At 41.7% G+C, this 17,658-nt stretch overlaps 1 protein-coding gene across 1 annotated transcript in view; it reads left to right on the forward strand.

Moving 5' to 3' along the window:
• LOC105921678 (NLR family CARD domain-containing protein 3) overlaps positions 1–17,658 on the forward strand; it is a 1,041,521-nt gene that overhangs the window by 1,022,202 nt on the left and 1,661 nt on the right. The window contains exons 6-9 of the mRNA XM_036128283.1: positions 10,700–10,873; positions 13,735–13,908; positions 16,669–16,715; positions 16,835–17,587. Of these exons, the coding sequence (XP_035984176.1) occupies positions 10,700–10,873; positions 13,735–13,908; positions 16,669–16,715; positions 16,835–17,385 (946 nt within the window). The 3' untranslated portion in view covers positions 17,386–17,587. The remainder of the gene's footprint in view (positions 1–10,699; positions 10,874–13,734; positions 13,909–16,668; positions 16,716–16,834; positions 17,588–17,658) is intronic.

Raw genomic sequence — 17,658 nt, forward strand, 5'->3', positions numbered from 1 at the left:
AAGCCTAAGAACGTAGAGAACATGGACCCGGTTCTGAAGTCCTTCCACTAAGACTAAGAACGTAGAGAACATGGACCCGGTTCTGAAGTCCTCACTAAGACTAAGAACGTAGAGAACATGGACCCGGTTCTGAAGTCCTTCCACTAAGATTAAGAACGTAGAGAACATGGACCCGGTTCTGAAGTCCTCACTAAGACTAAGAACGTAGAGAACATGGACCCGGTTCTGAAGTCCTCACTAAGACTAAGAACGTAGAGAACATGGACCCGGTTCTGAAGTCCTCACTAAGACTAAGAACGTAGAGAACATGGACCCGGTTCTGAAGTCCTCACTAAGACTAAGAACGTAGAGAACATGGACCCGGTTCTGAAGTCCTCACTAAGACTAAGAACGTAGAGAACATGGACCCGGTTCTGAAGTCCTTCCACTAAGACTAAGAACGTAGAGAACATGGACCCGGTTCTGAAGTCCTTCCATGGCTCCCTGTATCTCAGAGAATAGACTTTAAAATCCTTCTGTTAGTCTATAAATCCCTGAATTAGCACCTAAATCCATCACAGACTTGTTATCAGGGCATCAACCATCCAGACCACTCAGGTCTTCTGGCTCCAGCCTGCTCTGCAGAACCAGAACCAGAACCAGAACCAGACATGGAGAAGCAGCATTTAGTTCCTATGCTCCACTGATCTGGAATAAACTCCCAGAAAACTGTAAAAACTCATCTGTTTATGATTGCCTTTAAATGTTAACACTGAAGTTTGTAGTACAGTTTGTCTTATATTGTATCTGAGCTGCTGCTCTAATGCAATATGCTTTCCTCTGTAATCCTTCACTTCCTGGTTTTTCTTCTTCTTCTTCTTCCTCCATGCACCTTATATCGTCTTGTTGCTGAAAACTCTGAATAAACTCGCTTTGCCAAACAATAAACATTCAGTTCCGATTCATTTTTAATCTCTGGTTGAGCTTTTTGAATCTCCACCTTATTGTCTCGTCTCTCCTTCTGCCGACATAAATGCATAAATATAAAAAGAGTTATCGCGAGACGACAGGGTTTATACAGAAAAGCCAGGAAACGCGTTGATGTTAGAGATGTAAATCTCCAAACCTGATGGGTGCAGCAGAACTCTGGGCTGGAAAACATCCCCCATCATTGGTGTCTCCTCTGCTGCGTCCTGCCGCTCTTTGAGCTCCTGCTTCCCTCCAGTTTCTCCGCTGTGCCTCCAGCTGCTGGACTTCTTTCCAGACTTCATCACCTGCAGCAGCTGCTGCTCTCTTTCAGCTTCACCAACACTCCCGCTTCTGGCCTCACAGCAACACAAGGACAAAGACTGAGAAGCTCCCAATGAACCGGAAGCATCCCTTTTTTTTTTTTGTTTAAAGGTGGTTTGTAAACAACTTAATGCCGCATTACCGCCGCCTACTGGTCAGGAGTGTGAACTGAATGTCGCTCAGACACAAACCTGAAAAAACTCAGACAAACTTTTACTTTTCAGTTTTCCTGAAACAAGTCAATAGGATTTAGTTTGATTTTCACATTATTCAGGTTTTGAATTAGTTGATTTCTCTGATAATTCTGACAATGCAAAAAAAAAAAAAAAAAAACCTGTTCTATTGTCTCATCTTCTCTAAACTCCCTTTAACCTGTCTGCTGTTTCCCTGCTATGAATAAAGTCCTGTTTAGTCCAGGATGTCCAAGTCTGAGTGGTAAAATAATTCTCTCTTCCCTCATGTTCCTTCCTGTTCTTCTCTTCTCTCTTATTATCTTTGGATATTTTAAAACCATCCTCCCTTCATTCCTTTCTCATGTTATTTCTTGTCTTGTCTCTTTCATTTACTTTCTTATTATGTCCTTCATTTCTGTTCTCCTAAACATAAAATCAGTATCAACTAATAAACATTTGGGCCTTTCCTTTGCTCTAATATCTGCCATTTCATTCCCCTTAACCCCACAGTGGGCTGGTACCCATAGAAAGTTAACTGTGAGCCCCATCATGTTGATTCTATAGAGTGTTTGTTGTCTCTAAATGAATACGTCTGGTCTATCTATGTTTAATTGATCCAGACTGATTTCCTTAGACCTATAATCCACCCAAAGCTCTTTTTTTTTTTTTGTCTTTCCCTAACGAGATTTAATCACATCTAGTGTTGGACGGTCATTTGTTGGTTCTCCAGGATTTTAAGTGTTTCCATCATTTCTGCATTCTCTCCATCTTCTACTGCTGTTACTTCTCTATCACTTAGGATTGCATCTTCAGTCTCTCTTTTAATGCCATTTATTATTTTAATAATTGACCAGAGCTTAGAAGTTTCTGTCTCTCTCCTGACTGAAGAGCAAATCTCTCTTTGCATCTTTAATGGTTCTTCTTACGTTAGCTTTGATTCAGATTCTAAAGTTTATGATTTTTTTTTATTAAAAATATGCTTGTAAATCTTCTTTTCCTGCTTTCTTCTTTGTAGCCCATCTATTGGGGCCTCATTTACTGAACTGTTATAGTACTTTGATCCGTGAAGAAAATGTATGGTTGCCTTGACTTTAAAGGAAAATGTTCCATTTGTGGTGCCACGACATTGTTGCTCAGGCCATAAATCAAAAGATCAACTTGTCAGACTTTTTTAACGATAAAGTGTTTAAGACAAAGAGCCAGGCTTGTTATAGTTTTGATGAATTTTGTCAATTTTTGTGAAATATCAGGACGTCAGCAGCTTGTCCCTTCTGCTGCCAAACGTGTTGTAACTTAGGTCAAGACAAGTCCTTATGGTCTGTGTAAAAAGAGAATAATGAAGCTATGTGAAAGTTATTAGAAATGTATGAATAAGGAAATTCAAGGTGATTTATTCTTTCTCTGCTCTTTCAAAATAATCCATCTTTTATTTGTCTAAAGGTTGGTAAAGGGAAACCTTTTCTTGCTCACAGTTCTCAACACGAGGTGAATAAATTGATAATAAAGACTCAGAACTAGTCGTTTCTGGGCCTAAGACATAAAACCCACCGTCTTTTTCAGCTGCTTTCACAGGCAGCAGGACACACATTCACATATAGTAAAAAAGGACATTATCAGTATGTTTCCTGACCAGCAGAGGGCAGCAGATACTCACAAATAAACAGTTTTCCTCCTCTAACTTCACTAATATCTGTTAATAAGTCAAGATGTGAGATGCTTATAGGCTTTTATCAGGGAAGCTGAAACTGAAGTGAAATGTGCTTCAATAAAGTATATTTTCACCGCTCTTTGTGTTTATTATTGCGGATGTGACATGTTCACAGTTTAATTTAATTTTATATTATTTGTATTGCTCCAATTCATGATACATGTCATCTCAAGTCTCTTTCCAAAGTCAGACTCCATCGGATCCTCCAGGTTGGTGAGAAAGTTTCCTCTCTAAGGAAACCCAGCAGGTTGCATCAAGTCTCTCCAAGCAGCATTCACTCCTCCTGAAAGAGCGTAGAGCCACAGTGGACAGTCGTCTGCATTGTTGATGGCTTTGCAGCAATCCCTCATACTGAGCATGCATGAAGCGACAGTGGAGAGAAAAACTCCCCTTTAACAGGGAGGAGAACCTCCAGCAGAACCAGAACCAGGCTCAGTGTGCATGTACAGTGGAGTGTGTATGGCAGTAGGTGAATCTTGTAATAGCATTTGCATTTTCTACAATGAGAGCATATATTAACCATGAGTGCTCTCCTATTATTGGGAGTTTTCTTGTGAATTTTCAGACATAGACGTACAATAGTGCATTTCTTGTTTTTACTATGAGCAGAAAGCAAAATATGAATTTGATGTTGCCTGTTATTTTGCAAATGTAGGTGATTTTGCTAGTGTAGAAACTGAAGCTCTGTGGAGTGATGAAATTGGTTCATTAATTAAGCTCTGTTGTAAATCTATGTCAGATTTAAAGGCTAATGCACAGACACAGCATAAACGTATATGGCATCATGCATGCACAGTTTGTAAATAGAAAAATACTATAGAATTAACGGACATGTACTTGTAATTCAGTGTTGATGTATTATTAGTAAAATGTAATTACCATAACAGTGTAATCAATACATGTATATTACATGTACATCATCAGATAGTGTGCGTGTGTAATAATCCTAATATCTAAGCACAGAATTATTATGCTCGGTTAACACACTAATTTTGTTGTGATGGATTTGTATAATATGTTATATTACATGATTTATACACTTCATAGACTTCACAATGAAGTTATGTGCCTATTTTTTACCATAAATTATAGTAATCTACTGATGCTATGAAACAGCAAGTATGTGTCAAAGTGATGAATTTATCCTTGCTTTAAAAGTTAGATAAGCCGTTAAATAAGGTCGGTAACTAGGGAGTACCAATATGGTGTTTGGTGACGTCATAGCAACGTGTACTAATCGGCCAATCAGAGAATAAACAGAGATCGTCTGTGGGCGTCCCCACAGTGTTTTTCCACTCCGCGCTTTACTTTCACTTTGCGCATCCCGTTGGCGCAGACAGATTTTACCACCAGACCTCCATCCAGGTAATCTCTGAAGTCTGTGACGTTTTCCTGAAGTCTGGCTCTTAGTTATTCAGTGTTAGTGGAACAAAGGCACGTCGCTCTGTAATTATCACTGCAGGGAAACGCGTGTTGGCCACGTTGGATGTTAGACTGAGTCACTTAAAGAGTAGGGGAGACCGGGGCTGTCACACTTTTTACACTCATACATAAATATTGGACTCAAAACACCATAAGTAAAAAACATATGTACCAGATAAAAGAGCAAAGTCTCAGGTATATATTTTGTATTCGGGTATTTTTCATATCTTATTTCTGTGCAGAGTTATAAGCGATCTAATGGAGATTGTCACCATGTGATAAGTTGCCCCTCCGAGGGGTAAGATGTCACACGGGGGTTTGCAACCAATAACATAAGGGCAAAATTAATTTTGTTGTTATTTTTTAATGTTAAGTGAATAAATGACAATAACTCACTTTTACTACTTATGAAATAACATGTAATAATATGCAACATGCATCACGAAACTGACACTGACATAGATGTTCACTACTTTCTGCCACACACAATATGGCGGTGACGTGGACATGCGAACCTGCGCCCAATGTGCACGCTGGTGACCTGCAGGTTAAATAGCCTCAGCATGTGTTTCCATGCAGGATGCATGTTCTGCCTGAATCTGAGCGTACACACTGTCCTCCCAGTCACTAAACAGCATGGACGAGCCCAATGTGGCCGTCACCAGTCCATTGGCGGCGGCTCCAATGATCCACAAGGCATTCTGGGATTTCTGGAGGCGTACTGTTGTCTCTGTTATACGCCGTCATACAGGCAGAGGTCAAGGAGCTTAAAATAAAAAATTTTAATATTAGCTCAGAGGTTGCAATCATAGACATAATATAAGAGTAGACGCGTCATTGGGCGGGTTCTGCCTATGCTGCGATGCGTCAGAGCGTCCGCCATCTTAAATGTGGCAAATCTGCAGTTACTCAGTCACTTAAACAGTATCAGAGGGACTTTAATGTCAGAATATACTTTGTATTTGTAGTATTTTTTTTTTTTGTAATATTACAAGTTTATTTTCGTATCCCTTTAGCTTCATTCTCCTGAATTTATTCTTCTACAGAATAAAAGTATTTAAAATAATCTAACCTGGCCCTATTACTCCAGGAGTGAAATAATTCTGCAAACTGTGACTATTCTGGAAATATTCCCCCTTAATTCTCATAATATGATGTTTTTATCATAACATTATCACTTTTGTGTTTGTTTGTTTATTTTTACTTTATTGACCTAGGCCTTTTTTTCCTAATTTTATTAATTTTACCTCTTTAATACTCACCCAAAAAGTCTGTTCCTAAAGGTTCACATGTGACACGGTTTTATGAAATAATGAAGACCACAATGTTTAGATTTAACAAATTGATCCTTATATTCATAACACATACACACACAATATATATATATATATATATATATATATATATATATATATATATATATATATATATATGTGTGTGTGTGTATGTGTGTGTGTATTTATTGCAGCACAGGAATGAGGCATCTTCTCTGATCCACGTTCAGAACTCAACTGTTTTCTGCCACATACGGCGGTGACGTTGACGTGCGAACCTGCGCCCTATGACGCGTCTACGTATATGATGTCTGTGTTTGCAATCCACCTTGCTCAGGTCAAAAAACAGTTTGTTCCTGTGTTCTGATGTTTGGAGAACACGTTCACGTCTCATTCTAGTGTAACATTCTGTTATCCTGCCGTCTAAAGAGAAACCCAGGGAACTGGAATCAAACAACGTGTTCCGTCTGCAGATGAAGGCGGACGTGGTGTGAGCTGAGCAGCATGGATCAGTGTGAGGACAGAGAGGACAGAGTCTCTGCCTGTAAGAGGTCTCAGAGCGAGGACAACGAGGTCCAGAGGTCAGATCTCTAACCGTCCAGGAAGCTTCTCCATGTCAGAGCTCAGCACTCACGTCAAAAAATTATCTTTGTTCACAGGAAACGTCCAGAAGTAGAGCCTGGACCCAGCTGTGTGTCCCTGAAAAGTGATGCCTCCAAGGATCTTGGTATCATTTTCAGAACTGATCAGCCACCAACTGCAGGGAGGTAAACTTTACCCACATATTTAACCTTTGCTGAAAGGTTTTTCTCAAACCACATGTAGTCTAGACGTGACTCTACGTCTGCACCTAATACTGGTATGAACACCTGTCACTCCACTGGAGGCACTTTGTCTCCTTTTGGCTGTTGGAGCTATTCCCAGTTGTGCCTAATTTCAGTAACATCTACATTTATGTCCACTGCAAATGCTACATCCAGTTATCATCTGCTTCACAGACCACAGTTTATGTTTTTCTGAGCGTAGAACATGTGACCCCATTATGCTTTTTGGCTGTGTGAAGTGTAATAGGGTCAGATGGAGGTGCTTTTTCATTCCTTGTGCATTTGTTACTTCAAGGCTGGACTATTGTAATTCTTTACTATCAGGAAGTCCACAAAATGCAGTTCAAAGCCTTCAGCTGATCCAAAATGCTGCGGCAAGAGTTCTGATGAAAATCAACAAGAGGGATCATATTTCTCCTGTTTTAGCTTCCCTTCATTGGCTTCCTGTTAAATCAAGAATAGAATTTAAAATTCTTCTTCTAACGTATAAAGCCCTTAATAATCAAACTCCATCATATATCAGAGCTCTGATTACCCCATATGTTCCTAACAGAGCACTTTGCTCTCAGACTGCAGGTCTGCTGGTGGTTCCTAGAGTCTCTAAAAGTAGAATGGGAGGCAGATCCTTTAGCTATCAGGCTCCTCTCCTGTGGAACCAACTCCCAGTTTTGGTCCGTGAGGCAGACACCCCGTCTACTTTTAAGACTAATCTTAAAACTTTCCTTAGTGACAAAGCTTATAGTTAGAGTAGCTCATGTTACCCTGAGCTATCTCTATAGTTATGCTGCTATAGGCTTAGGCTACTGGAGGACATCAGGGTCTAATTTTCTCACTGCCCTCAAATCTGATAAAGGAGAACCGAATAAGTTTTGGGGGTTGCTTTTGGATTTGATCAGCTCGCTGTTTAATTTTGTTAAACACACGATGGGGTCCATGAGAAATTCTCTGCAGATCATTTCAAAGTTTTCCTTTGTGATCATTTCTTGCTTGGTTTGGCATCTGTGATAAGCCTGATTTTTATCTGGCTGCTTAGGCTTTCGTGGCCGCCAGTCTCCACCAACTTCAGTCTGCCGGATGACTGGAGAACTGAATCTGGGCCTTTTCTTAGACCTGTTTCCTGTTTGGAGTTTTAAGACTCTAAGCTTGCTGTGTCTTCTGTCTAATTGCAAACAAGTTTAAACAAACTGAGCATATCTGCAAAGCTCCTGCATGGGGAGGTTAATTTTCCTGCAATGCATGGTCACATCATATCGTACACTATCATGTAGATTATGAAGGAACAAAGATTTAAAAAGTGTCTCCTCTTTAGGACCTGGAGAATTACATCCCCGAAAAGAAATATTCCTCAGGCGGTAGAAACGCCGGCACCCCCTGCTGTGACAGGCCGTCCTGTAAAAGTGTCACATATCAGTGACTTAACAAATAGTGCAACAGTGCTACCGACTTTCCCACTGCCCAACCCAAACTGAAGCCCACTGGACTCTTAAACTCTCGTCATAAACAAAACACAAACTGAGTCATTGTGTCAATCCAAATGCCAATGATATGTGACTTAACTGTGTGTGGTTCCTCCACAGAGTGAACCAGTGGACCCCACAGGTTCCCAGTGCTCTGTCTGCCCAGCAGCATCAAACACAGCTGGACTCCATATTTATGGTCTGTACATGTACAACAGCTGGTTTTCCATTGGTTCTGTTTGGTCATCTCCATAGTGGAGTGGACTCTATGGTGTTTGGCTCTATGTTTTTATCTAAAATGATCATCCAGTTGTGTTATCGTCCCATCCCAGGCACTGGAGGACACCATTGTCAATTTTGTGAAAAACGAGCTTAAACGGATGCACAAGGTTCTGAGTCAAGATAAACCAGAACCGTTACGGAGAGAAGACGAGGAGGAACTGGAAGGTGGCGATGAAGAGGAGACAAGAAGCAGCAAAGAGGCCTTTGAGAAGATCACGGTTAACTTCCTGAGGAGGATGAAACAGGAGAAACTGGCTGAGCATCTGCTGAGCAGTAAGAGGATTTCTTTATAAACTTCAACTGATAGGTGCATGATGCAACTGTCCCAGATAGACAATAACTAATTTTGCCCCTTAAATGGTGGAATATGCCCTGTACAGCTAAGAAGATGGTATTTCTTATGTGCTCCTTTAGGAACACCATCAGGAGCTGGTTGTGAACTTAAATCCAGTCTGAAGAGGAGGTTCCAGTGTGTGTTTGAGGGCATCGCTAAAGCAGGAAGTCCAGTCCTCCTGAACCAGATCTACACAGAGCTCTACATCACAGAGGGAGGGACTGGAGAGGTCAATGAGGAACATGAGGTCAGACAGATTGAAACAGCATCCAGGAAACCACACAGACCAGAAACAACCATCAGACAGGAAGACATCTTTAAAGTCCCACCTGGAAGAGATCAACCAATCAGAACAGTGATGACAAAGGGAGTGGCTGGCATTGGAAAAACAGTCTTAACCCAGAAGTTCACTCTGGACTGGGCTGAAGACAAAGCCCACCAGAACATCCACTTCATATTTCCATTCACCTTCAGAGAGCTGAATGTGCTGAAAGAGAAAAAGTTCAGCTTGGTGGACCTTGTTCATCACTTCTTCACTGAAACCAAAGGAATCTGCAGCTTTGAACACTTCCAGGTTCTGTTCATCTTTGATGGTCTGGATGAGAGTCGACTTCCTCTGGACTTCCAGAACCAGGAGATCCTGACTGATCCTACAGAGTCCACCTCAGTGGATGTTCTGCTGACAAACCTCATCAGGGGGAACCTGCTTCCCTCTGCTCGCCTCTGGATAACCACACGACCTGCAGCAGCCAATCAGATCCCTCCTGAGTGTGTTGGCATGGTGACAGAGGTCAGAGGGTTCACTGACCCACAGAAGGAGGAGTACTTCAGGAAGAGGATTCAGAGATGAGGAGCAGGCCAGGAGGATCATCTCCCACATGAAGACATCAAGAAGCCTCCACATCATGTGCCACATCCCAGTCTTCTGCTGGATCACTGCTACGGTTCTGGAGGACGTGTTGGAGACCAGAGAGGGAGGAGAGCTGCCCAGCACCCTGACTGAGATGTACATCCACTTCCTGGTGGTTCAGACCAAAGTGAAGAAGGTCAAGTATGATGGAGGAGCTGAAACAGATCCACACTGGAGTCCAGAGAGCAGGAAGATGATTGAGTCTCTGGGAAAACTGGCTTTTGATCAGCTGCAGAAAGGAAACCTGATCTTCTATGAATCAGACCTGACAGAGTGTGGCATCGATATCAGAGCAGCCTCAGTGTACTCAGGAGTGTTCACACAGATGTTTAGAGAGGAGAGAGGCCTGTACCAGGACAAGGTGTTCTGCTTCATCCATCTGAGTGTTCAGGAGTTCCTGGCTGCTCTCCATGTCCGTCTGACCTTCATCAAGGATGGAATAAACCTGATGGAAGAGCAATCACCCTCCCAGAATCCTGAAACACAAGTAAAACCGCCTAGATCACTATATGAGGATGCAGTCGACAAGGCCTTAAACAGTGCAAATGGACACTTGGATTTATTCCTTCGTTTCCTTCTGGGTCTTTCACTGCACAATAACCAGACTCTCCTGCTAGACCTTTTGACACAGACAAAAAGCAGCACAGAGACAAGATTACAGACTGTTCAGTACATTAAAGACAAGATCAATGAGAACCTGTCCGCAGAGAAAAGCATCAACCTGTTCCACTGTCTGAATGAACTGAATGATCGTTCTCTGGTGGAGGAGATCCAGCAGTCTCTGAGGTCAGGACGTCTCTCCACAGATAAACTGTCTCCTGCTCAGTGGTCAGCCCTGGCCTACATCTTACTGTCATCAGGAGAAGATCTGGATGTTTTTGACCTGAAGAAGTACTCGGCTTCAGAGGACGCTCTTCTCAGACTACTGCCAGTGGTCAAAATCTCAAGCAAAGTTTTGTAAGTTCTAAGAAATTTTCTTCAGTCACATTTTTGTATCTTTTACTCACACAAAATTAATTTACTTGTACTGCTCTTATTTCCTTCAGACTGAGTGTCTGCAACCTCTCAGTCAGAAGCTGTGAAGCTTTGTCTACAGTTCTCCACTCTCCACTCGCTTGTCTGCGAGAGCTGAACCTGAGTAATAACAACCTGCAGGATTCAGGAGTGAAGCTAGTAGCTTCTGGATTGGGGAGGTCTACCTGCAAGCTGGAGATTCTGAGGTCAGAATACCAACGTTTTCAAATTTCAAACGAAATTGTGTTTGCATATTTGATTTTTTTCTGATTTTGATTTATTCACCTTTTGAATTTATGTTGTTTTAAAGGAGCAATAAGTAAGATGTTTACTGTAAAACCTGTATCATTCCAATTTGTCACCTGGGAATGAAGTAACATTCATATAAACAATCATTCCCAAAAAATTTTTAGTTAACTTTTATTTTTCTAAAAGTCTAAAAATGTCACAGGTGATATTCTCATGTGTGTGCAGTGCAAGCTGTGTTTACGATCGTCCACTCGCCAGGACGCCATGAATGTAGATGAGTGCCCATCCAGGGACGCCATAAAATGTTGTGCAGTTATACACTGTTTAAAGTTATTTAATGTTTAATAAATATTTCCCTGTCTGTTAGGTATTGTTCGGTAAATATCAGCCCTAGAGCTGATATTTACCGGACAATAGTTGAAAGGGATGATTCAAGCACTGGTGATCTTTTCACAGCAAACTCTGCACACATGTAGAATAAATGAGTGACAACTTCTTTTCAAGTTCAAGAATTCATTAACAGAAATAAAATGAACATCCAGAGAACATCACTTTGTAATGCTGTTTATCTGAATTAACACAATATTTCGATTAACAAATCCTCTCTAATAGGCTAGTGAAACTTAACTACTAAGCAGCATGAAGATAAAAAGAAGCTAAGGAACTATGTACATGCAAAAGAAACAAAAGACAACATAAAAGTGGTGATCATAATCAGAATGATTCAGTAATTCCTGTTTCACTGCAGATCTGAGTTAAAGAACCAAAGTTCATCTTAAAGAATGTGAATTGAGCTTAATTTAGCTTAACTAATTCAGAACAACATTTGGTATTTTCACCCATTCACACTGCAAATCCTAAGATAAACAAAAGATTATTTGATAAATAACATTTTAAAGAAAGATTTTCTCAGTAAAATCAATAATTTTAGGGACGCTTGGTTTTTATTAATGCAATTATACCCCTGGGAGGCTAGGGGTCGCTGTAGCGATCGGTCGCTAAAATCGGCTAATCCTGAAGTTAAACAAAATTCCTTTTAATCGGCATTATTATTCCGTATTAATGCTGTAATAACACTTGTAGCACTATCGAACTATGGCGGAGAGAAATGAAGCAAACCTTATGCTTGAAACAAGCCTTTTTCGTGCCTATCTGGGTACCAGAAGTTATCAGAAGCTAATAGCCGTTTGGCTAGTGGATTTTTGGTGCTAACTTTAAAAGCTTTGGCTTTATCTTAGCGATAATGATTGGACGGATAACACAATCCGTCCAATCAAGCCAGCCACGTTCTTTACTTCAGCAGCTGGCTGCGCAGAAGTTAGACTGCAAACATAGCTTCTGATTCTAATCGGCAGATCTCAGAACCCAGTCAGGTCCTCAGCTCCGCGGATGATGAGTATCTCCCCAGCATGTGGGCCTTGAGTCCGTGTGAGGCCCGCCTGGTTGGCTGGTCTGGGTGGCTGGCCCCAGTCACGCTCTCCTCCAGCACCTCCAACAACAAGTGGACAGTCTGAGTCCCATGTGGCTCACAGGGGGGGCTGGTCTCCCCTACCCCCTCTCCTCCGGAGTCCCAGGCAGGAAGTGAAGTGGCCGATTGTCTGTGGAAGCAAATCTTTTGTAGCACTGATGAAACCCTGCTGAGAGAGGCTGTCTCTGCTTTGGGTGTGAGCTTCCTTCTTCACAGTCTATTTTGATTCCTTCCCCATGTCACATTTTGTTCAGAATTCAAACTGAATTTTGCCATGGCACAAAGGGCATAACACCTGGAAAAGATCGGAATTGGGCTTTACACACAGATGTGAGAAAGACGGTCGCATTTCCATGCAGTGCGAACATAGCCTTTTTTAAGTTGTTCTTCGTTCAGACCTCTTGGTACGGTCCGGAACCACATCAGAGTGTTTACTTCCTGGTTCCTGAGCCAATCACATGAGAGTTCCCAGGGTTCCCAAAACAGAGCGCAGCATTTGGTATTTTATCTTGGTAAAAGAGCAGCAGCCTGCAGACATGGTAACAAGGAAGAGAAGCAGACCAGAACTAGAACAGAACACAGCATCATAGACACGTCCTGTGGAAGGAAACCAGCGGACCATTGAGTAAATGACGGGTGGCCGTGAAGAGCATTGAGTGGTGCTGTTGCGATTTTAACAACTGGGTGTTATTATTACTTATTGTTCCTTTTAAATGTGTTCTGCACAAATAATTAAAGGTGCATAAAACTGATGTTTACCCATACAGATCTCTGACAATTAAGACATCCCATTGAATGTCTAATATTTGTCTTTTAGACGTTGACCAGTCTCTGATCTGTCTCAGGAATCTCTGCCATGACTTTTAGTTCTGGGATGTTTGCTGCGTTTCACACAGCCTGTTTCCCATCACCTCACAACATCTCAATGACATCAAGATTTGGACTTTGACCAGGCCCAGGAAATTAATATGAACTGTGTTGAGCGTCTTTAATTAAAAAATACTAAACATTGCCCTGCTGCTGTGTAACCACATCAAAAATGTGCATTATGGTGAACTTATAGCTTCACTTTTCCATCACATGCTCACATTCCTGGAAAGAAAAAACAAGCTTTGTCAAACACAAACTTTATTGAACTCCATAAATGGGGAGTCAAGATACAAAATAAATAGCATTGGCTTTTAAGAAACAGCGTAACGACTGAGACTGACCCTAGTGCCTCTCCATGAGCAGACAGCAGATAATTGCACCAGAAGTGGGATTTTCCAGCGATACGTTATCCACGTGATGCACTGTTTACCAGATTACAGTTAAGTACAGGTTTTCCACTTTTGGGCATTTGTGTTGAAGGTTATCCGGCTGTCTGGTCACAGAGGAAGGCTGTTTGTGTCTGGCTTCAGCTCTGAGCGCTAACCCATCCCACCTGAGAGAGCTGGACCTGAGCTACAATCATCCAGGAGAGACGGGGGTTGAGGTTCTCTCTGCTCAGCTGGAAGATCCCCGTTGGACTCTTGAAAGTCTCAGGTACAGAAAGTGTTTTTTTATTTGTCCTTGAAAGTCCTTGAAATTGTATGCATCTCCAACCCTGATGTCCTACCAAACCACTGTTTAAAGTGAAGCTCACAGAAATGTACGGCATGCGCCTATGTTCAAAGATCTCTACTGTTTTTTGGCAGATTTGGGGATTTTTTTTCTTTTTTTCTGAAGTCAGTGCAATTGATCTTGTTCCACTTTAACAGCAACAAGTAAAATGCTTTTAACCACAAAACCATAATTTCCCCGGTGGCATTTGAAAGGTATTCTAGAGAGGGTGGATGAAGATAAATCTTGATTTAGACTAGAGAAGGGGTGCAATGTCAGGGAGATTCTGTAAAGGGAGGTCCTGTTTGTGGCAGTATTAGTTTTGAATGGTGTTGTTCATCGTGGCAGGGATGGTAAACGTATCCCAGATTGTTTGAAGGAGAGTTTGAATGGCCAGTTCAGCGCTCCTAACACAAGTATATTTGGTTAGGACCGTATCTCCATCAGAGGAGGCACTGAAGAAATGCTGCCGAGTGTTCCAGGGCACATGAAAGTAAATTAATAATCTCTCAAAATGACAAATCTAGGTATGAGCGAGCTTTACCAAGACTGAACATGAGAATTACGCCCATAGTTGATTTCTTTTTCCATCTATACATATCATGCATTGGTTGATTGTCTCACATTTTTTCCTTCTCTTCCACACTTCCTTTGCCTTAGTAGTAGAGCATTCTTGGAAGACATCTTCCTGGCGTTCTTCTGATGTTCTCCAGAATCTTTTCCGTTTCATTAAGGATTGCATCTGACATTCAAAAGCCTTAAATAAACCTCTTTCTTTCTTGTAGTTCGTGTTGTTCTCTTGGTACGCTGGATCTGTAGTTAAAGTTGTTCATACATAGTCTTTTTTGTTGGCCTCCTCCTTTGGATGGGTTATTATAAGGTATATAATTCATTATTATGACAGGCTAACAGGCAGGTCACCTCTATAATGATCTGTTATTTCTAATTCACTTACTTTCAAGTGAGTTGACCCAAAGTATTTGGATTTGGGCAAGTGGGGTTAAAAGGTATCACAGTTTTGATTTCCTAGGACACAAACCAACAAGTGTTTTTGGTATAAATCCTGGTTTGTCAGAGCAAAGGTTTGACGTCTCGCTTGTTGGACAGTTTTTTTTGTCATCCATGTTAATGTGAGGGTGGAAGACTGTTCCACTACATAATCTGGAGCTGCACTGTTATCTGACTGGAAGAGCTCAGGTGTTTTTTAGGGCACTACCAAGTAGCAGATCCAGCCCGAGCCTATCCACACCGGCAGCCATCATGGCCAACCTCTCAATCGCCCCTTAATAAAAGTTCCAAGAGTCTCAAAAGTAATAAAAACAATCAAAAAGGTTAAACACTGTGGTTGTCCAGCAGCTTAAAGGTGGCCCTTGCAGAGTTACTACAGCTTCTTTTTAGGTTCATACTCATGTAGGGAACAGTGCACGCTTTCATTCTGACTAAAAGGAGTTTCCGTATCATGCAGATACCTGTTATTGAGCGTTATCGTGATTAAATTGTCAGGTTGAGGTTCTAGGAGTGGACATTAAGTGCAGACATGCAGACAGAGGCATCATGGTGAGTTGAGAAGTTTAATGAAGAACAGGAAGAACTTACATTCTGTAAGAGGCAAAAAGCAGATATAGACAGGCTTCGAGTCGCTAACAGTTGTAGACAGTCTTGGCAAAGAAACACTTAAATCGTGCGCTCCAATTATCTTTGGTAGTCGGGATTCCCGACCTCAGGGTCAGAAAATTTAACTGGTACGGCCCCTAAAGTCGGTATTACGAGCCAGAAAGTCTGTGCAACAGGAGGGTACCCGACTTCGGCTTTCATGATGGTTGGTACTCGCAGCAATATTGAATAAAACCTCATATTTTGACTGTTTGTAGCAGCTCCCTATTATTTATGTAACGTTTAGCCATTCGTACAGGTGCTACCTTTGAATGTTCGGGACGTTTCAGCTCTGTTTATCTGCACAAAGTATCGTCTAGAACGGCGTTAATAACATTGTTATTGCTTTAACAACATTGTGAGTGTCCATGTGTTTTCCTACTGTCTGACAAGAGCGAAACTGGAACGCAAAGAGGTGGAGATGAACGTAATCTGTGACTCGTTAGTTCGGACCTCCGAGGCAAAAAAGGAACGCACCAATAGACAAGAAGGACGTGAGAAGTGAATGGCATTGATCAGCAAGAGTACTGAAAACAGATTAACATGAGCAGGTGGAATGAAAAAGAGGAGCAGGGGCAGAGAAAGGCAGAAAAAAACAATTGGGACCAGAGAGCTACAATGACGTAATCTGGCTGAGAATACAAGCACAAGAATAAGCTATGAAGCTAAAAGTAAAGAAGTGCATGAACGGAAAAACATCTTATATGAGCATGGAGAAGTGAACTTATATGTCAGAACCCACACAACAAAAACCAACCGTGTATGGCAAGACCTGTAAATGATAAATGACAAGAAAAACGATAAACGATACGATAAACGTGAATCCCAATGAAAACCAGGATTTTCACATTTGTGGTTCCTAATTGTTAATTAAGAAATGGCCAAAGACTGTGTGTCGTGGCAAAATATCAATGAAAGAAGATCTTTAGTTAATCTTAAGATGAAATATAAAGAAAGAGAGAAATGGGGACATAGATTCAAGCATCCAGAACTGTGAGCTGAGTATGTTCACACGCTAAAAGAGACTAAACGTTTTCCCCCTCCTTACAGCCTGGAGCCTGCTGGAGTCCAGTGGTTGAAACCAGGACTGAAGAAGTGTAAGTGTGTTCTTTATTTGATCCACGAGAACTAAGCAGCTCATGCTCAGCCACAGATTACTCATTTTGAAACCTGAAACAACCCCCTGCAGCTGGATTGTGTTTGTTCTCTCCACCAGACTCCTGTCAGCTCACCATCGACACAAACACGGTGAGCAGAAGGATGAGAATTTCCAGCGACGGCAGGAAAGTGACGCATGTGAAAGACGAGGAGCCGTATCCTGACCATCCCGACAGATTTGACGTTCCACCTCAGTTTTTGTGTCGTAACGCTTTGACCGGTCGCTGTTACTGGGAAGTGGAGTTTCAGGGACAGGCGCTGTTTGCGGTCAGCTACGAGAGGATTCAGAGGAAGGGAAACACCCACGATTGTCTGTTTGCATGGAACGACCATTCCTGGAGTCTGAGGTGCACTGACAGCGGCGTATTCTCTGTCCTGGAAAATAAAGCTGAAACAACCGTTTTAGCCTCCTCCTCCTCCGTCTCCAACAAAGTCGCCGTGTATGTGGACCATCCTGCCGGCATCCTGTCCTTCTACAGCGTCTCCTCTGACTCACTGATCCACCTCCACACCTTCAACACCACCTTCACTGAACCTCTTTATCCTGGCTTTGGCTTTGGGTTATTGTACACCTCAGGCTCCTGGATTTCAATTTGTCCCCCAGAATAGCCTCCTATTGCAATCTGCTCATACCAAATTATTAATGCATATTATATTTCTATGCAAATGTATCATGGGGACATGTTTAAACATTGTTACAGTAATTTTATTTTGATTCAGTGTTGTTACATTACTTACATACGTTACTTTTGTTACGAAGAACATTGTGTTAACCTTGCTATGCACAGATACCGTATTTTTCGGACTATAGGTCACATTTTTTTCATAGTTTGGCTGATTTATAGTCAGGTGCGACGTATATATCAAATATATACCATATGT

This window comes from Fundulus heteroclitus, chromosome 24, assembly GCF_011125445.2.
Source record: "Fundulus heteroclitus isolate FHET01 chromosome 24, MU-UCD_Fhet_4.1, whole genome shotgun sequence".
NCBI lineage: Eukaryota > Metazoa > Chordata > Actinopteri > Cyprinodontiformes > Fundulidae > Fundulus > Fundulus heteroclitus.